The following is a 20,570-nucleotide window of genomic DNA, read 5'->3' on the forward strand; positions in this document are numbered from 1 at the left end:
CACAAGAGTAGAGCCTGTGTACATATGGAATTGAATCACTTTGGCAGGTTTAACATAAATAATGTAAGAAAAGACCTATAGAATGAACATAAAGTGAAAGCATGGGCGGAGGCAGGTTGGAAAAAGAGAGATACTTAAGAAATTTTAAAAGATGTGGATAGAAGACATCTTTGTCAATTCATGTTTCCGTGTGATGGTGAGTCCATGACACAGGGCAAGAAGGCACATTTTGAATCAAAGCTTCCGTGTATTATTTTCCTAGACCTGTACTATCCTGTACAGTTAACTGTTAGCCACATGTAGCTAATTAAATTAAAAATATTGATTCCTCAGTTGCACTAACCTTTTTTTAAGAGCTGAGCCACATAAGACTAGTGGCTACTATTGCACAGTACAGATATGGAACAGAAGTATTGTACATGAAGTTCTAAGGGACAGTGTTCTCTTGGAAGAATAAATGCCGACTCAGAGTGAAGACGTGTGGTATGGAAAGAAGTAGGGACAGTGTGCTTATAGGGAATCCAAGTTCTGGTAATCAAACCAGTCCTGTTAATCACTTTTCGCTGAGTGCTGTGAAGTTAACATTTCTCATTGGCAAGCTACGTTCAGGATACACTTTCCTTTTCCTCACTTGCCTCAAGACCTTAGTGTCTTGAAACTGCTGTCTCACTACCCCACCCCCCCATCTTTGGTGGCGGGTGGGGATGGGAGGTAGGAAATACAGTGGAAACATATAAAGCCATTCATATTTAAAAGGTTTTTGAGTGGGGAGGCGCCCGGATGGCTCAGTTGGTTAAGCGTCCAACTTCAACGCAGGTCATAATCTCACCATTCGTGAGTTCGAGCCTGTGTTGGGATCTGTACTGACAGCTTGGAGGCTGCTTCAGATTCTGTGTCTCCCCCTCTCTCTGGCTCTCTTCACTTAGCCTCTGTCTCTCTCTCTCAAAAATGAATAAACACTGAAAAAAAAAAAAAGGTTTCTGAGGTGTGTCTGGGTGGCTCAGTCCATTGAACATCCAACTTTTGATTTTGGCTCAGATCATGATCCTAGGGTTGTGGGACTGAGCCTGTTCAGGCTCTGTTGATCGTGGAGCCTGCTAAGATCCCCCCACCCCCTGCTTCTCTGCCTCTCTTCCTCTCCCACTCACGCTCTTTCTCTAAAAAAAAAATAAAAAGTAAAAGGTTTTCAAGGAATTACTTGCTCCCATACTTAATGTTAGTTTTTATTAAACACAAGAGTATCACATCCATATGTACTCTGTTCTCTCTGGCACCAGTGCCAAAGGAAGACAGAAGTCCTTCAAACCTCTCAGAGCTCAGGCAGATTCTACCTCCCTCTCTATGGCCACAACTATCCAGTCTATGCTGCTATAAGGGACCCACTGTAGCCCTTCTAGATTCCATCAAAGAAAGGCTTTAACCAGAGGCAGGAGGCCTGGTGGTGTGGGAAAGCTAAATCTTAGTGCTGAGGAAACTGGAGCCTCTCCTCCACTTACTGGCCTTAGTGTAGGAGGAGAATGGGAAAATCCCCAGGCCAGGAAGCTTCATTTTTACAGCATTTTTTTTTTCTCAGACTATAGGGTCACTTTTGATTGAGGCAAAGGGGCCCTATTACTAAAGAAGACATACTCCTTTAGCACAAGTTTTCACTAGCAGGATGGTGCTGTTGGACATGCTCTTCCCTTCTACTTGTTAAGCTAAGAACCCCAAGGATGCTACGAGAGTGGCTGAAACTTCAGTCAGAGCCCTCAAAGGCCCGTGACAGAACCTCATAGATCCCACAGGATCATCAGTCTGAATCCAGGTCATCGGGGCTGTCATAGCCAAACTCCTTCTGCACATCCAAAGGGTATTTGCTCCACATCTGTGGTCTGCTGTTGCCTCTTTCCTCTTCACTGAAGCTGTCGTATTCATCAGAGCCTAGAACAATAGAAGAAATGGGCTCTGTGTGAGTTCCTAGGTGACCATGACAATGTTTACCATCTCATGAAGGTCTGGTTTTTTGTTTTCTATTCTAAAATACTTGCTTAGTAAAGAAAATTTTGAATTAAGAAAAGTGGGAGGGGGGGCGTGGGGGCACCTGGGTAGCTTAGTTGGTTGAGCGTCCTACTTCGGCTCAGGTCATGATCTCACGGTTTGTGAATTTGAGCCCCTTTAGTTTCTCTATCCCCTTCCTCTGCACTGCTTGTGCTCTCTCTCAAAAATAAAGAAAAAAAGGCAATTCTATTCCTCCACCATCTAAACCAAGTCCCTCAACATTGGAATATTTTTTCATTTCTTCCCTAAGTACAGGATTTTTTTTTGCTACAATAGTTGTAGTCATACTGTAAATATAATTTCACATCTGCCCCTTTCTTTTTAACGTATCACAGGCACTTCCCCAAAAGAATATTCCATAGTTTAACCGTTCCTCTGTTAACAGAGACCAAGAAGTTCTTTTTGTTGACACAAAGAACATAATCATCGAAGGAACTTTATCATGAGTATCTTTCCTTCCTCTTTCCCTGGGGTACCATGTCTGTGTTGCAGCTTTCTCAAAACAGTACAAACACAGCAACTTCCTGAAAAGTTAGATAAATGATTTGTTAAAATCCTAGCTCTGCTCCTACTGGCAAACCTCCCTAATATTCCCAAACCTCTCTTCTCTTGACTGAACAAGAGAAGAGACACTGGGCCAGATGTTTCCCGTAATCCCCACCACTGAGGATAGCACAATATTCTCTTGTTTTCTGGAGACAGAATGAGGCTCAGTGAGGTGAGTTAATGTCCCCAAGACCCACAGATACACAATGGCAGAACCAAGGATTTGAACCCAGGCCTGACTGACATTAAAACCCCAGTAGGCCCCCTGGAAACACTGGTTCTTGGGGCTCCTACAGCTCCAATGGCTTGTGGGTGAGTTGTTGGGAACTCAGTGGCAGAGAGGAAAGCCAGTTAAGATGTATGTGAACCGTGCTCACACCTGCCTTGGATCCCACTAGTCCCTTCCCAACCAACACTGCCACCCATGTACCTCTGGAATCTTCATCTCCATCACTGTTCTCCTCCTCTGGGTACTCATTGCGCCAGTTACTCTCACTGTTCTCATCATCATCATCTTCATAAATGTCTTCTGGTTGCTGGTCATCATTCACCTGCACATCTCAACACAACCATGAATATAAGTCACAACCTCTAAGGTTGTAGGCAGAAAGCTATTAGCAGACCAACTTGGAGAACATGGGAGAGCACTGTGTGAAAATGAGGCAGCCTAGGAGCTGCTTTGGGTCTGCTGCACAAGAGGCTATAGTAACTTTAGGCTACAAGATTGTGACAGCAGCCCTACTCCCCACTAAGAGTCCAGCTCCAGGCATCACAATCCTGCTAAGATAGGATGGATTCCACCAGAAGGGAACACATCAGGCTGGGGAGAGACAGCTCTAAGCAGGTGATAGCAATGATCTTCAAGCTTTAGAAGGCCAGCCAGGTGGGAGAGGGATTAAATGGATGATGGGTGACGCCAAAAATCAGAACCAAAACTTGAATGTGAGGAGCAGGAAGAGGGACTATACAATGGTCCAAGGTGGGTGCTTGATTGGGAGACTATGGTTGCAGTGTAGGTATGTGATAAATATGCCTCTCACCATTTTAGAATTTGTTTTAAGAATAATGACATCAGGGGCGCCTGAGTGGCTCAGTTGGGTTAAGTGTCTGACTCTTGATATTGGCCCAGGTTGTGATCTCATGGTTGTGAGGTGGAGCTCTACATCGGGCTCTACACTGAGCATGGAGCTTTCCTGGGATTCTGTCAGACTTTCTCAAAATAAACAACATCAACAAAAAAAGAATTGGAATGCCTGGGTGGCTCGATTGAGCATCCAACTTTGGCTCAGGTCATGATCTCATAGTGCCTGAGTTTAAGGCCACACTGGGCTGGCTGCTGTCAATGCAAAGCCTGCTTCGAATTCTCTGTCCCCACCCCGCCTGCCCCTCCCCTGCTTGGGGTGGGGGGAAGAATAATGATGGCAGGGGCACCTGGGTGGCTTAGTTAGTTAAGTGACTGATTCTTGATTTTGGCTCAGGTCAAGATCTTGTGGTCTATGAGATCAAGCCCCATGGCAGGCTCTGCGCTGATGGTAAGGAGCCTCCTTGTGACTCTCTCTGCCCTTCCCCTGCTTGTGTGTGCACAGGCATGCTTTCTCTCTCTCTCAAAATAAATAGGGTCGCCTGAGTGGTTCAGTAGTTTAAGTGTCCGACTTCGGCTCAGGTCATGATCTCACGATTCATGAGTTTGAGCCCTGCGTCGGGGTCTGTGCTGACAGCTCAGAGCCTGGAGCCTGCTTCAGATTCTGTCTCCCTCTCTCCCTGCCCCTCCCCTGCTCATGCCCTATCTCTCTTGGTCTCTCGAAAATAAACATTAAACATAAATAAATAAAAAAACTTTAAGAAAAAATAATGATGTCAAGGGGCACCTGGCTGGCTCAATCAGTAGAGCATGTGACTCTTGATCTTGGGGTCATGAGTGTGAGCCCCACAATGGGTGCAGAGCTCACTAAAAAAAAAGAGAAATAAAATTTAATTTTTTAAAACATTTATTTACTTTTGAAACACAGAGAGACAGAGGTGAGCAGGGGAGGGAGGGAGTGAGAGAGAGAGAGGGAGACAGAATCTGAAGCAGGCTCCAGGCTCTGAGTTGTCAGCACAGTGCCCAACGCAGGGCTCGAACCCACGAACTGTGAGATCATGACCTGAGCCGAAGTTGGACATTTAAGAATGTTAGCTTTCTTAACCCAAGGCTCCCTGCTTTTGATACAATTTTATTCATTTTTTAAATAAAATTTTTTAAATGTTTTATTTATTTCTGAGACAGAGAGACAGTGTGAGCAGGGGAGGGTCAGAGAGAGAGGGAGATACAGAATCTGAAACAGGCTCCAGGCTCTGAGCTGGCTGTTATCAAAGAGCCCGATGTGGGGCTCAAACCCATGAACCGCGGATCCTGACTTGAGCTGAAGTTGGACACTTACCCGACTGAGCCACCCAGGCTCCCCTTAAGATACAATTTTTAAAAAAGCTTTTATTACTATTCATGTTAATAATTTCTGATTTTCTATTTATTATAAGCCCCCAAATGTCCCCCAGGAATGGATGGTATAAATGATAAAAATGATATTGCAAACCTTGTAAAAGACCTATTAAGAGTAAAAATTACCAATGTAGACTGTTGTTCCCAAAATTTTTTGCACTAAACCCATGCTTCTAGGAAGCATTTAGAATAAATGTTTCCATTTAAGCAAGGACAAGAAGAGGTAAGAACAATCTTGAACCCATATGACACAAGGGACCCTGACCAGAGAATTGCTTAGGCAACCTCGTGCCCCTCATCTTCATGGGTTCTCTTACCAGTTCCCACTCCTGGCTATAGGGCTGTACAGAGAGGATGTTCTCAATCCATCCTGGGGTGGCCATCTCCAAGCAGTAAATGTCATATACATAGTCATCCTTCTGTTCCTCCTGGTGCCCAATTCTTGGTCCATCCTCAGATACAGCCAACCGCTCACGGATCAACTCTATGGAATTGCAGAGGATCACATCTGGGTCAGAGGTCTGTAAAGAAATCAAGAGATAGGGGCACCTGGGTGGCTCAGTTGGTTGAGCATCCAACTTCGGCTCAGGTCATGGTCTCATGGTTCATGGGTTCCAGCCCCATATTGGGCTCTGTGCTGACAGCTCGGAGCCTGGAGCCTGCTTCCGATTCTGTTGTCTTCCTCTCTCTGCCCCTCCCCTGCTCATGCTCTGTCTCTCTCAGTCTTTTTCAAAAATAAAATAAAAACATTTAAAAAAAAAATCAAGAGATAATACATACATGATCTAAACCATGGATGTTCCAGAGATGGAATCTAAGATTTGAAGGAAGCCTCTCTACAGTTGTCTACATTAGATTCAAGATTCTTATCCCCATGTGCTACTAGTCTCTTCTTAATTAGCAATGAAATTAAAAAATTAATTATCTCTAAAAACTAAATGTGTAGTTTTTCTTTTGAGGTAGACATTTACAAGGTAGGCTTCTGTCCTTTTGTGCTTGGCTGACAGAAGAGAGCACATAGAAAAAGATGGGCCTGGGAAGAGAGCGAGCAGAGCTGGCTAGTCTTCTCTCCACGTTGTCTAAGTTCCTTCGGTATGATGCTCTCCCCTTACGGATCTGCATTTTGGCTGGCCTCCTATAGGCGTGTAAAGGCGACTCCTGGACTCATGACTACCACCACCTGGCATGCCCACAAAGATGTCCCACTTTTTTTTTCAATAAATATTTTTAAAAAATTTAAAAATGTTTCTTCATTTTAGAGAGAGAGTGTGTGTGAGGCACGGGAGGGGCAGAGAGATTGGGAGACAGTGGATCTGAAGTGGGTTCTACACTGACAGCAGAGTCTGATGCGGGGCACAAACTCATGTACTCTGAGATCATGACCTGAACCAGTCAGATGCTTAACTGAGCCACCCAGGTGCCCCAACGATGTCCCACTTTTAATCACAAACCAAGAGTGAATTCCGCTATACTCCTTCTGCTAGAAAGACTAGCTCAGGATAGACTGCCCCAGAATAGAAGTGGCCCAGGAAAGAGACACTACAGTGCCACAGGCTGCGTCACCAAGAGTAGCACAGGTCAATTTGGAAACCCAGGGGAACATGCTACAAATGACCCCTCTCAAGGGGTTCATCAGAGGAGGGTGTGTAGCTCAAACCAGATACCATACTTAGGGGAGTGGGGTATGTTGTATAGCTAAGGCAGCTAAAGGGAGACCAGACTTAGAAGATGAAGGGAATTAATTCTTCCTTGCTCCAAAGTCAAAAGGAACTAGAGATGTCAGTTTTTATGCAGGCCCTTGGCCAACCCCAAAACTGTTCACAACAAAGTTCTGCCTCTAATTTACAAGCCCCCACTCTTAGTCCAGCAAATTATGCAGCCATTAAAATATTTACAAATAATAACAAACAGAAAAATGCCATAGAACTTTATACTCTGAAGACAATAAACTGATTTTACTCTAATTACCTTTGTTATGGGGGGGGGAAATGGGTGATTTTTTCCTCTTTGTACTTTTCTGTATTTTTTCTTAAAAAATTTTTTTAAATGTTTATCTATTTTTGAGAGAGACAGAGGAGCACAAGCTGGGGAGGGGTAAAGGAGGAAACACAGAATCCGAAGCAGGCTCCAGGCTCTGAGCAGTCAGCACAAAGCCTGCTGTGGGTCTCAAGCCCATGAACCGCCAGGTCATGACCTGAGCTGAAGTTGGTGGCTTAACCAACTGAGCCACCCTGGTGCCCCTCCTGTATTTTTTTCAAAATTTCTATAAGGAACGTATATTATTTTAAAAAAAGAAAAATTATTCTTTAGTCTAATCTATGTGTATGCTGGTAAAAACATACACACTATCCTGCAAGTCTTCATGGTTATCTTCATGGTTATCACTTTAATGGTGCAGGCAGTTGTGTATGCCAATTTCTCATAGTTTTTAGCCTACTTATACAATGCTTCAATGAACGTGTTGTTTCCTGCATTTGAAAAATGGGGATAAAATATCTACCTCATAGGGTGTGCATGAGGAATGAAGTGAGTTAAGTTAAAAGAAAACATAATAAACACTTAGCATAGTACTTAATGCCCAGTAATTACTTAGTAAACCAGTAGTAGCTTTTTTTAGGACTATAGCTGTTTGCTTCTGCTGAATTATTTCTCTAGAATAAATTCTGGGGTTGAGATCACTAGATAAAATGAACTGAGCTTTTTCACTTTAAAAAAATATATACACTGTATATATTTTTTGTTTTTAGAGAGCGCAAGAGAATGAGGGAGAGGAGCATGAGAGACAGAGAGCAAGGGAATCTTAAGCAAGATCCATGTTCAGCGCAGGGCCTGACCTGGGTTCTTCAGTTCGATCACATGACCCTGAGATCATGACCTGAGCCAAAATTAAGAATTGGAAGCTCTACCAACTGAGCCACTCAGGTGCCTCAGAACTTTTTCACTTTTTAAAGAGTCCCTATTAAATAGTACTTTATTTTGCTTAAAATTTAAATAGTGTCAAATTAATGAGAAATGTAATATGGCAAAAAATGCTGTCACTACTTTTGTTGAGTTTCTTTATGTGTGGGTGGCTTTAGAATCCCAACAAAAAATAAATTTAAGTAGGAGTGCATGGGTGGCTCAGTCAGTTGAGTCTCTGACTTCAGTTCAGGTCATGTCACAATTCATCGGTTCAAGCCCCACATCAGGCTTTGCTTTGACAGCACTCAGAACCTGGTTTGGATACTCTGTCTCCTTTCTCTGCTCCTCCCAGACTTGCCCACATGCATATGCATGCACACCTTCTCAAAAATAAAAACATTAAAAAAATTAAAAAATAAATTGAAGAATAGTTTTAAAATAGGTCCCAAGCTATTTTTAGGATCGCTGATATGTAAAGCCATGCTGTTTTCCAAAAGCCTTGCATCAATTTTAAGCACTACAATCGTGTACCATTTTAATCATAGCCTTGCCAGCAGTGCTACCAACCCTTCCCCTGCTAGTCTCGTAGATCTAAAACTCCAAGTCTGCTTTCGGCTTAAATCCATTAAAAAACAAATAATTATTATGGGCAAGCATTTTTTTAAGTCTGTGACTAATTCTACAGCTGTGTTTTTGAATTGCTGTTTAAAAGACCATTCTGAGGGGCGGTTAAACATCTGGATTTCAGCTCAGGTCATGATCTCTCGGTTTGTGAGATTGAGCCCCCTGTTGGGCTCTACACTCACAGCACAGAGCCTGCTTGGAATTCTCTCTCCCTCTGTCTCTGCCCCTCCCCAACCTGCACTCCCTCTCTCTCAAAATAAACAAACATTAAAAAAATATTTATGGTACGTATAAAAAAAGACATTTTTGTTTTGCAATAAATGAGGCAGCAGCCAATTATTACTCCTTAGTAGCTCTTTTTTTTTTAAAATTATTTCTAGGAGAGAGAGAGAGAGACAGCGTGAGCAGGGGAGGGTCAGAGAGAGAGGGAGACACAGACTCCGAAATAGGCTCCAGGCTCTGAGCTGGCAGTCAGCACAGAGCCCGATGCGGGGCTCGAACCCACGAACCACGAGATCATGACCTAAGCGAAAGTCGGACGCTTAACTGACTAAGCCACCCAGGCGCCCCTTAGTAGCTCTTTTGTGATAAGCTATCATGGGGCGCCCGGGTGGCTCAGTTGGTTAAGCGTTCGACTTTGGCTCAGGTCATGATCTCACGGTTTGTGGGTTCAAGCCCCGCGTCGGGCTCTGTGCTGACAGCTCAGAGCCTGGAGCCTGTTTCAGATTCTGTGTCTCCCTCTCTCTCTGCCCCTCCCCCACTCTTGTTCTGTTTCAAAAATAAAGAAACTAAAAAAAATTAAAAAAAAAAAAAAAAAGAGATAAGCTATCATGTCTGCCCTTTCCCCTGTCTTCTTAATGTCAGTGAAGATCATTTTTGTTCCAGGGCTGTACTTCTTGGGATTACCTAAGTACTCCATCAGTGTCACCTTTCCCCAGGTGTTGCCTTTGTTCTTCTTGGCATCTAAGAAAATCCAGGGGCCTGACCTTTCACCCAAATGGACCATGGAGATTTGACTCAGTCTTGTGTTTGCCTTGCCTCTTGTTTGGACGGTATGGCACTGGGCACACTTCTGAACAAAAATCTTGCCTTTCTCAACATTGCCCATTTTTCAATTGCTCTTTCTTCACATGGAAAATGAAGGTGTCCACTGGCAAGCTGGATGTCCTGCTCTCTGATGTGCAAACATTTTTGATGCGTTTAGTTTTTATTGCATTGTTGGGAAGTCTGTGTTCTCATCCTTCATCAGTTTATATACTAGTTTTTCTTATAAAATTGAATGAGCTCTTTGATTTGATTCCACCACACACTGGTTTAAAGTTATATGACTTGTAACTCATAAATCAGTTTTTAATTAGTTTTGGTAAAAGGTGTGGCTATCGTCATCATGCACAAATTGTTATCCAAGTATACTAGCATCATGATTAAATATTTTTTGCTTGATATATTTGGAATTAAAATGTCAGTTATTTATTTTTTTATTAAAAAATTTTTAATGTTTATTTTTGAGAGAGAGAGAGACACACAGCAAGAGCAGGAGAGGGGCAGAGAGAGAGGGTGATGCAGAAACTGAAATAGGCTCCAGGCTCTGAGCTGTCAGCACAGAGCCTGACGCAAGACTTGAACTCATGAGCCACGAGATCATGACCTGAGCCGAAGTCAGAGGTTTAAGCAACTGGGCCACCCAGATGCCCCAAGATTTTTCTTTTTTTCAAAATACTCATCAATACGGGGCAAATCTTAGTTTGAGAGTTTTCTATTTCTATAGTCGGAATACATGTAGTAAACTTTGTTTTTTGGAACTAAAGTACAAAACAAATTTATTAAGTCTAACAATGGAAAGAACACTGGATTAAATGTGAAAAGGCTTGCATTCTAGACTTAAATCTGCCTCAAACTTGATTCACTAGGGAAGACTAGTACTTTAACCTTCCTTTGATGAATTTTTCCATCTGCTTTTATCTTTATGTTGCTCAAAACCCTCCAGTAATTATCCAGCTAAGGAGGAAAGGCAATGTGTCCTTAAAAGTGCCTTCAGGGTCAGAGCATCTGGGTGGCTCAGTAGGTTAAGTGTCCGACTCTTGATATTGGCTCAGGTCCTGATCTCGGATTCATGGGTTCAAGACCCATGTAGGGCTCTGTGCTGACAGCTCAGAGCCTGGAGCCTGGTTTGGAGTCTGTCTGTCTGTCTGTCTGTCTCTCTGCCTCTCCCCTACTCCCACTTAGTCTTTCTCTCTCAAAAACGAATAAACATTAAAACAAAACAAATGTACCTTCAGGGTCTAATAGGAATCTTTTCCCAGATTCCGTATCATTCTCCCCCAGTTCACTGGGCTCCAGGCACAATGATCTTGAAAACACCAAAATGCCTTTCCCTCACATCTCCACAGTGCTTTGCCATTCACCTCTTCCAAGTCTTCACTGAAATGTCATTTTCTGAGACCCTCTCTGCAATGGAACCACTCTTTTCCTGCCCCGCCCCCACCTTTCCCTGTATAGCCCTTATTAAATTTGTTTACCGTTTCTCTTAATATTCATTCTTAACCTGAACGTTAAGTCCTTAAAGCCATATCCACAGACCTAAAAACAATTCCCGGCACATAGTGGACACTCGATAAATACTTGTTGAATGAATAACCTAATTTGTAAAAGGAGGTTCTCTCCGCTGATAGATCATCCACCAGTAAGGCGAAGCCGTGAGCCTCCTCTGGACTGGGTGCTGATTTAATGCCCGAACTCCCGGCTCTATCTGTCCGCGGAAGCCCAGCGCTCTGCTCCGGGCGGGTACTCACTTTGGAGGAGATTGCAGCGGCGGCAGTCTCTGGGTCTCCTTCCTCGTGGACTAGGTCGAACAGCTGGAAGCTTGTGTCCTCCGTGGTTTCTGGGTTTCCTGGCGCGTCTTCGGACTCTAGGCTACCTGACGGAATTTCTGAGGATCGGCGGCTAGAGATCACCCTGTAGCGGCCCTCCTGTCGGATCTCCCGAGCCGAAGCGCGGAGTTCTCGGCGGATACGCTGCTGGCTGCCCCGAGAAGGCCGGAGGGCGGCTCGAACGAGCGCCTGGACTGGCTCCTCCTGGAAGGTGGTAGGGAAGAGAAGCCGGCGTAAGTAGGCGGTTCGTCAAGGGGTCAGGGATACAATCCCTCCCACCCTCCGGCTGCGCCCTAAGATCCCCTTCCATCACCGGCCCAATTCCGCCCAATACCTGGGAGCGCACGGTGGCCACCAACTGGAAGACATTATTTTCCGGCCCTCTCTCCACATCCTCGGGAGGTGTCTTTTGGGCCGCCGACTCGACGGCGCCGCTCCGCAAGCGTTTACAAGAGAGGACAAGGGCTTCGACAGGCTCTGCGCTGCGCTTCCGCTTCACGCGAAGCACAGCAGTCCTGCCGGCCTCCATACCGGCTGTCGCGGAGGACTCTGGGAACCCGTGGGGTATGACGGAAGAGCCTTTAAGTTCCGCTTCCGGGCCTCGCTCCCGGCATGCTCAGCGGACCCTGAGAGATTCCCGCCCCCGTACGTCAGCTGCGGCGTGGTGGAGGTAGCGGCGGAAGTGAACAGATGGTACCCTCGGCGGGTGAGGCGCTGGGTAGGTTGGGAAGGTGGGGTTGTAGTTAAGAGTCCAGGGTGCAGCCATCATCCGGCTCTCGGCCCAGCGGCTCTGGCCAACGGACCTGGCGTGGGCATTCTAGGCCGCCGGGGTGTGCGTCTCTTATGGATTCTCGAGAACCTTTATATATAGAGTCCGTTTGGGACGGTTCAGAGCGCCTGGGTGGGCGAGAGAACTGGGGTACCGTTGGGCCCCGACTCTGCTGTCTGTAGGGTGACTTCTACGGGGACCCGGATTTTACTACTTGGTGTCTCCCCTCAGCTACAGAAATTCGAACCGCAATCGTACGGACCTCCAGCCATTACAACCTTAACTGGCCCGCACTTCTCTGATTCAGGGAACTCCTGATAGGCTCGCTTTTCCCAGTCACTGTTCTGACTGGTTGGAAACCAGTCCATTCACCACAGTAGCCTGAAGGGCCCTGTAAAAGGGTACCTCTGACGTGGACTTTTTTGTGTTTAAGACCGTTGAGTGGTACCCAGTGCAGTAAGAACAGTATCCAAACACTTTTCCGAACCCAGCATGGTCCAGTGTGATTTGCAGTAGCCCACGCTTAATCTATCCTTACTCAATACTTTTGCTGGAAGTGCTTCGGTCGTTCAGGCTTTTGTCAGTTTTGCTTATGTACACGGTTTTTTTCCCCCTTCGGGCTTGTTCTTGGGAAAGTAGGGGTAAGATTTCCAGAAACATAAGAACTACTCTTCTCTCTTATCTTGCAGGTCTCAACTTAAATGCTACCTTCCTCAGAGAGTCTTTCTATAACCTTGTTAATTCTCTTTTATAGCATCCTGCCTATTTCCTTTCATGCCCTAACATAGTTTGTGATTGAGTTCTGTATTGTTAACGTTTAAATGATTTCAGAACTGATCTCACATCTGGTGAAGTGCCCTCTCGTTCCCATGCTCATCCAAATCCTAGCCCATCTTTTAAGCCTTCCCTGAAAATTCAGCCAGATATGGTCATTTCTTTCTTTCTACTGTGGCATTTTTGGACACACTTCTCTAAAGCACATTACAGATTAAAAAAAATTTTTTTTAATGTTTTATTTCTGAGAGAGAGACAACATGAGCAGGGGAGGGTCAGACACAGAATGCGAAACAGGCTCCAGGCTCCGAGCTAGCCGTCAGCCACAGAGCCCAACGCGGGGCTCAAACCCACAAACCGTGAGATCACAACCTGAGCCAAAGTCGGATGCTCAACCGACTGAGCCACCCAGGCGCCCCAACACATCACAGATTTTGATAGTTGGAGATACACTTTTAAAAAAATTAACATACAAAAAAAATTAACATACAAGAGATTCACAGCTGATTGCAGCAAAGCTTTTTAATCTATAGGTTGCACGGGTGCCTGGGTGGGTCAGTTGAGCATCCGCCTTCAGCTCACGTCATCATCTCAAAGATCCTGAGTTGGAGCCCTGCGTTGGGCTCTGTGCTGACAACCTGGAGCCTCCTTCGGATTCTGTCTCCCTCTCTATCTCCCCCTCTCTCTCCCTCTCCCCTGCTCATGCTCTGCCTCTGTCTCTCAAAAATAAATAAATGTTTAAAAAAATTTCTTTTAAATCTATGGGTTGCAACTCACAGGTGAATTGTGAAATCAGGGGCACCTGGGTGGTTCATTAGGTTAAGCTCAGGTCATGATCTCATGGTCGTGAATTGAAGCCCTTCATCAGGCTCTACACTGACAATGCAGAGCTTGTTTTAGATCCTTTGTCTCCCTCTTTCTCTGCCTCTCAAAAATAAATAAACATTGAAAGATGTTTCTCAAAAATAAGAAATAAGTAAACATTGAAAATTGTGAAGTCAGCTTAGTGGATCACGTTCAATTTAAAAAGAAAAACGAGGGGCGCCTGGGTGGCTCGGTCGGTTGAGCGTCTCTTGATTTCAGCTCAGGTCAGGAGTTTGAGTCCCGTATCAGGCTGTGCGCTGACCGTGCAGAGCCTGCTTGGGGTCCTTTCTCTCTGCCCCTTCCCCATGCACCTGTTCTCTCTCAGTCTCTCTCAAATAAGTAAACCTAAAAAAAAGAAAAATGAAATACTGTAGAATGTATCAGAGGGCTTTGCCCTTAGGAAGGCTAAGTACTGTTTAGTGAAAGTATATATGTACACATGTGTGTTGTGTCTTACGTATATTTTTTTCTGGTGTTGTGGGAAAGTTTGGGAGCCAGTAGATGAGAGGATGGTATACTGAGATTTTAGAAGTACAGTTTCACTGAAGGACAAATGACTACTTTGAACCAGACCACTGGCTGCCCGAGTCTTTGCAGAAAAGATGTTTCCCCATCCTCTTTTATAAGAATTAAGTGTTTAGCCTAAATAACTTTGAAGAAAGGCAATAACTCTGGTCAGTAAAATGCCTTAGGGATGTTTAGGGACTTGAGGAGTGGGCACTCTTTCTAAGGTTTCCTGAAGATAGAGCAGTGTTTAACAAGAAATGAAGGGGAGTGTAGAACACTTGAGGTTTTCTGAAGGTAGGAGGGAGGGTGCTGGTAGTGCCCATATCTGTTGAGAGGTGCCTTCAGACTTTGAGCTGTGGTGTTTCTGTCAGAAATAGATCTCTGCAGAAGCGGGATACAAGATGAATCTGGAGAATTTGAAGGATTTTTAAAGATAATTTTTTAAAAAATTTTATTTAATCTACACCCAATGGGGAGCTTGATCTCACAACCCCAAGATCAAGAGTTGCACACCATTTCAACTGAATGAAGTTGCACAACTATTTCAGCCATACATCTTTCGATGAAGATTTAAAAAAAAATTTTTTTATGTCTTTTATTTTGAGAGACAGAGAGTGAGGGAGGGGCAGAGAGAGAGGGAGACACAGAATCTGAAGTAGACTCCAGGCTCTGAGCTTTCAGCACAGAGCCTGACGTGGGGCTCGAACCCATGGACTGTGAGATCATGACCTGAGCCGAAGTCAGACGCTTAACCGACTGAACCACCCAGACGCCCCTCAATGAAGAATTTTTAAAAAATTACTTTTCAAGTCAAATACTGAGTAGGTAAGAAGTAATCATTATTAAAAATGTTGTCATAAAGAAGGACACCACCCAGTTTTATTTTTGTTTTTAGTGTTTATTTTTGAGAGAGAGAAAAAATGCAAGTGGGGGAGGGGGCATAGAGAGGGGGACAGAGGATCCAAAGTGGACTCTGTGCTGAAAGCAGAGAGCCCAATGCAGGGCTTGGGCTTACCCGACCCGAAGTCAAATGCTTAACCAACTGAGCCACCCAGGCGCCACCCCCATCCCCACCCCCACCCTGANCTGTATGGCCCTCCTTGATCCCAGCCCTTTCCCTTCCCTCTTACGGGTAACCACTATCCTCATTCCCTGCTACGCTTTTTAGCATGATCTGTGAAGAATATATTGTTGTTTGGCATCATTATAAATTTTATAAAAATGTAATCATGCATGTATTTTCTGTGTTTTGCTTATTTTTTGGCTTAACATAATATTTTTGGGATTATCTACACTTCCTAATAGCTGTGATATATTTGTTTAGATGAAAGTTTCCCTAGTTTGTTTGAATTCCTCTTTGTATTTTTCCTTAAACTAAGTGTTTAATGTCCTGAGGCAGTATTGGTGACACTCTTACCACTACTCCAGTCTCTTTGTTTCTCCTTTCTCCTGGTTAACAGGTTAACTACCTGTTTCCTTTTGCTTTATTTCTCTTCTCATCTGCTTTTACCTTGAGGCTATGTCCAGATACACCTGTGAGGCTCATTTAACCTGAAGTGATTGATGACTGCCAAAGTTTCCAGATAGCTTTATGAATTTATGTATTATAGTTTTTGATGTTATATGCTGAATGTAAAACTAACTCTTGCTGGGAAAATTAAAATAGCTATATATATATATATGTATGTGTGTGTGTATATACATATATGTATATATATTTACTTATTTTGAGAGAAAAGGAAAGAGAGACAGACAGAGTGAAACCCAAGCAGGCTCTATGCTCTCAGCTTAGAGCCCACTGTAGGGCTTGGATCCACGAACCATAAGAACATGACCTGTGCTGAAGTCAGACACTTAACCAACTGAGCCACCCAGGTACCCCTAAAATACTGATTAACAAATAATTTCAGTGGCTTTGACACTTTTGTCTATTTTATGATTTTTTTTCCTTTTTTTTTGTCTTTAAAATTACTTCTCTCTACATTTTGGGCATTATGATATGAATAGATTTCTGACGATTAGACCTGTCCACAAGAAGTGAGCTGGCAAGGCTGCTTTTCTGTGCTAAAACTGAGAAGCTGATTGGCACCATGAAAGTCTTCTGTGGGCGGGCCAATCCAACCACTGGATCTGTGGAGTGGCTAGAAGAAGATGAGCACTATGATTATCACCAGGAGATTGCAAGGTAACAAGGGCGTGTTCACCTTTGGTTGCAACTGGTGGGGGGGGGTGGCACTTGATTTCAAAGCAGGAGCCCTAGAATCCCGTCCAAATGTGGAATAGGCATTACCCAATGCTGCTCATCAGAGCAGATGTTGGTCATGAGCAGGTCTGCTTAGCCATGTAGGTTTATGTGGGAGTTGGGCAAAGTCATTTCTGTGTAGAGAGTCAGATATCATGTAAAAGCTTTATTGGGGTCTCAGAGGATCTGTCTAGTGGAGAAGAGAGGACCCAAGTCAGTAGTATTAGTGACAATTGAAGAGTTCATGAGATTTAATCATTTACTTGTGTCACTGAAATGGAGGCACATTTATCATATGGCTAAATTCTCTTGAACGGAAAATGTGAAAAATGCATCCCCCACCCCTGATTTTGGAAGAGATATTTAAAACTGTGAGTTACTGTTTTTTAGCAGTCATTAAGTGCTAACAACATACTAGCCCTGTGGTAGATGTAATGAAGAAGGTAGGGTTTCCATCCTCAAGGAACATGCAGTTTTATGGAAGAGATAGACATATAAAAAATCATGACACAGTGAAGAAAAGGCCACTGGACATGAGCACAAAAGTTCATGGAAGCAGCAAGAACCAGCTGGGCTGGGGGGTGATACATGACTGATTTCCCAAATCTAGAAGGAGGGAAACTGCTTTCTGAGCAGCAGGGATCACGCATAATAGTTAGTTTGGAGGATTGCTAGCAGTTGAAGGTATCTGGAATATGGTACAAAAACAGGGCTGTGATGAGGGTACAAAAAAGGTAGGCAGGGTCATATAAAGGTTGGTAGCAAAATGCAGAAGGAAGAGCATGAGGGTAAGTCTGGGCTCTGTTGTGTCTTAACTCGGACATCAGCTAAGCTCCTTAACTTCTTTGAGCTTTAGTATGATAATTTATGTCTTGATTCGTGTAATAATGTACATTTCCTCGTATAAAGGCTTATTTTAGGGCTGTTTGATGGGTGAGTGAAATACACTGTGTGGTATAGAATAAGGGCTCAGAGATACTACCTTCTTTCAGATTTTGGACGTCATTTTCTGAGTGATTGAGATGTTAAACTGGGGAGAAAGAAGAAGCATTCTGCAACATTTACTGAGAACAGTGTGGAAAGTGGGTAGGAAGGAGTGGAAGCCATTTGGGTGGATATTGGAACCCTACAGTTGAGACAGTGGAGGCAGTGAGATAGCCTTCAGGGAGCTTAGTTTGATAACTCATTGGTTCAGTGGTGGAAGGAGAGAAAAAATCCAGAAGCACCCAAGATTTTTGGTTAGGGTGACTAGGTGGATGGAGCTGTGTTCCGTGAGAGGGATGACCATGGAAGGAATGGGTGTTGTTGGAGAGGAGAAGGTGTTGGAGATTAGGTATCTGGGTTTGGACATCTAGGTAGAGATGCCACTGGGCAGATAAACATGGGTCTGGAGTCAATTTGCAGTTGTTAGAATTCAAGATGGAAGAGATTGCAGGCTCTGAGGGAAGGTGTGTGATGAGAAAGGTAGAGGGCTGAAGAAAGAATCTTGGAATAGAGGAAGCAGGAGAACCAGAAGGGAATGGCCAACAAGTAGAAAAGAGGAGAGTGGTTCAGGAAGAGGGAGTGTCCAGTAGAGACAGAAATCCTGGATGTTAGTGATGGAGTGGGTGGATCGTGCTGAGGCAGAGTGATGTCTGTGGAGCGGTGGGGAGGCTGGATGATGAGGCTGTGAAGATGGGGACCAGAAATGCCTCTTGAAAGGTGGGGAAAGACAGAACCAGATTTCAACTAAGAATTCGTAGGTGGATTCACATGTAAAAACCATGGTGTGCCATTAAAACAAAAAGAATGCTATTCTTCTGGTACAGTGCTCCTCGAAGTTTAGAGTATCAACTGCCTGTGTCACAGTTGTGTGGGGCACCAGTTCAAGTGCATATTTCCAGACTCCAGCCCACTTTTCTGTTTGCATGTATCATGGAAATCTACATTAAAAAATTTCTTTTAAATTTTTATTTATTAAAAAAAAAATTTTAATGTTTATTTTGAAAGAGAGAGCATGAGTGGGGGAGGGGCAGAGAAAGAGAGGGAGACCCAGAATCTGAAACAGGCTCCAGGTTCTGAGCTGTCGGCACAGAGCTAGATGTGGCACTCAAACTCATAAACTGCGAGATCATGACCTAAGTGAAGTCGGACGCCCAGCTCAATTGACTGAGCCACCTAGGTGCCCCGATAGTCTGCTAAAATATGCTCTCCCTGGGGCACTTGGATGGCTTAGTCGGTTAAGCATCCAACTTCGGCTCAGGTCATGGTCTTACGGTTCGTGGGTTCCATACCCGTGTCGGGCTCTGTGCTGACAGGTAGCTCAGAGCCTGGAGCCTGTTTCAGATTCTGTTGTCTCCCTCTCTCTCTGACCCTCCCCTGCTCATGCTGTCTCTCTCAGAAATAAATAAAACATTAAACCAAAAAAAAAAAAAAGAAAAGAAAAATAAGCTCTCCTTGGGGCACCTGGGTGGCTCAGTTGGTTAAGTGTCTGACTTCGCTCAGGTCATGATCTCACAGCTTATGAGTTTGAGCCCCACATCCGACTCTGCTGATGGCTGGAGCCTGGAGCTTGTTTCAGATTCATCTCCCTCTCTCTCTTCACTCTGCCTCTCCCCTGCTCATGCTTTGTCTCTCTCTCTTTGGGAAAAAAAAAAATTAAGCTCTCCCAGGGTGCCTGGCTAGCTCAGTCAGTGGAGCATGCAACTCTTGATTTCAGGGTCATGAGTTTAAGCCCCATGTTGGGCATGAAGCCTACTTTAAAAGAAAAAAAAAAAGCTCTCCAGTGATTTAAAAAAAATTTTTTTTTAATGTTTTATTTCTGAGAGAGAAAGAGAGAGAGAGAGAGAGGCACAGTGAACAGGGAAGGGTCAGAGAGAGAGGGAGTCACAGACTCAGAAGCAGGCTCCAGGCTCTGAGCTAGCTGTCAGCACAGAGCTGGACGTGAGGCTTGAACCCACCAACCATGAGATCATTACCTGAGCCAAAGTCGGACGCTTAACCGACTGAGCCACCCAGGCACCCCACCTCTGCAGTGATTTTGACGTTGACCCGAAGGTGGAGGTCCTCTGTTTAGTGAGAGCATCTTAGGTCTCATCTGCAAATCATAGAAAGCATTTTTGGGCCGGGCCTGCTGAGTTCTGGGGGCTTATCCTGACCCTTCCAGAGATTTTTCAAATTTGTGAATTAATGTGATAGAAAATATGGATAAGCCACTCTCCTCCCTTTAAGAGCCTGTAGTTTGGTAAACTCTTAGTTCTCCCTGATGACCTAAGGGAAATTGCTGGGCATGATACCCCTCATTTATACAGCAGGCATATACTTTTCCTGATTCCTCTCTGCAGTGTTGAATCTGTGATTATCCTAATGTGCAAATGTATGCAAAATTATGTAAAGTATTAGACAAATTGAGTCTGAGTTCTGGAGAGAAAAAAATGTGTGATGTATAACATGACTAGCATACTGGTGGCAGTGACAGGGCTAACTACTGGAGCATTTTTAGGTCTGAAGTTCTTTACTGAAAGTAATTATCTTTCTCTAAGATTTTTTTCCCCCCTGTAGTACTAGAGAATGACAGCTTATAACTCTACTAAAATAGTTTTAAATGGGCCTGGGTTAGAGATGAAAAGTATAGCAAAGGGAATGTTATAATGTACTGTGACTACACTCACTTAGTGAACATTGAGTATAGAATTGTGAGTCACTGTGTTGTACACCTGAAACTGATGTAACATGGTCAATTATAGTTCAGTAATAAATACAAAATAAAATGGGCCTTGATAATTTGTTCCACCTGACTTAGGAATGCATTTATATACGTGAGTGCTTTTGTAGGTTAATAGATATCATTAATAAGCAGAGGTTTCTGACCTGTCTTTTGTTTCTTTTTAGATCCTCCTATGCTGATATGCTACATGACAAAGACAGAGTAAGTGTAAAAGGAAACCATTATCTTGCTGTGGTGTTTGAAACGTTTAG

General features: G+C 44.0%; 2 protein-coding genes and 1 pseudogene across 2 annotated transcripts in view; 1 reads left to right on the plus strand and 2 right to left on the minus strand.

Annotated features, from left to right (window-relative positions):
* Positions 1–1,194: 1,194 nt before the first annotated feature.
* On the minus strand, positions 1,195–12,003 carry SLC7A6OS (solute carrier family 7 member 6 opposite strand). Its single transcript, XM_077755648.1, has 5 exons — positions 11,792–12,003; positions 11,380–11,661; positions 5,380–5,583; positions 3,014–3,134; positions 1,195–1,920 (listed from the first exon to the last, which is right to left on the minus strand). Exons 1-5 carry the CDS (start codon positions 11,984–11,986, stop codon positions 1,790–1,792), a joined length of 933 nt encoding a protein of 310 aa, XP_077611774.1. The 5' UTR covers positions 11,987–12,003; the 3' UTR covers positions 1,195–1,789.
* Positions 9,402–9,695, minus strand: LOC144224575 (cytochrome c pseudogene; annotated as a pseudogene).
* An 86-nt stretch (positions 12,004–12,089) lies between the features above and the next one.
* The window catches only part of PRMT7 (protein arginine methyltransferase 7), a 44,049-nt gene continuing 35,568 nt past the window's right edge, over positions 12,090–20,570 (plus strand). Inside the window, exons 1-3 of the mRNA XM_077755468.1 lie at positions 12,090–12,175; positions 16,379–16,556; positions 20,484–20,520. Of these exons, the coding sequence (XP_077611594.1) occupies positions 16,462–16,556; positions 20,484–20,520 (132 nt within the window). The 5' untranslated portion in view covers positions 12,090–12,175; positions 16,379–16,461. The remainder of the gene's footprint in view (positions 12,176–16,378; positions 16,557–20,483; positions 20,521–20,570) is intronic.

Source organism: Crocuta crocuta, unplaced genomic scaffold (genome assembly GCF_008692635.1).
Source record: "Crocuta crocuta isolate KB4526 unplaced genomic scaffold, BGI_CrCroc_1.0 scaffold152, whole genome shotgun sequence".
NCBI lineage: Eukaryota > Metazoa > Chordata > Mammalia > Carnivora > Hyaenidae > Crocuta > Crocuta crocuta.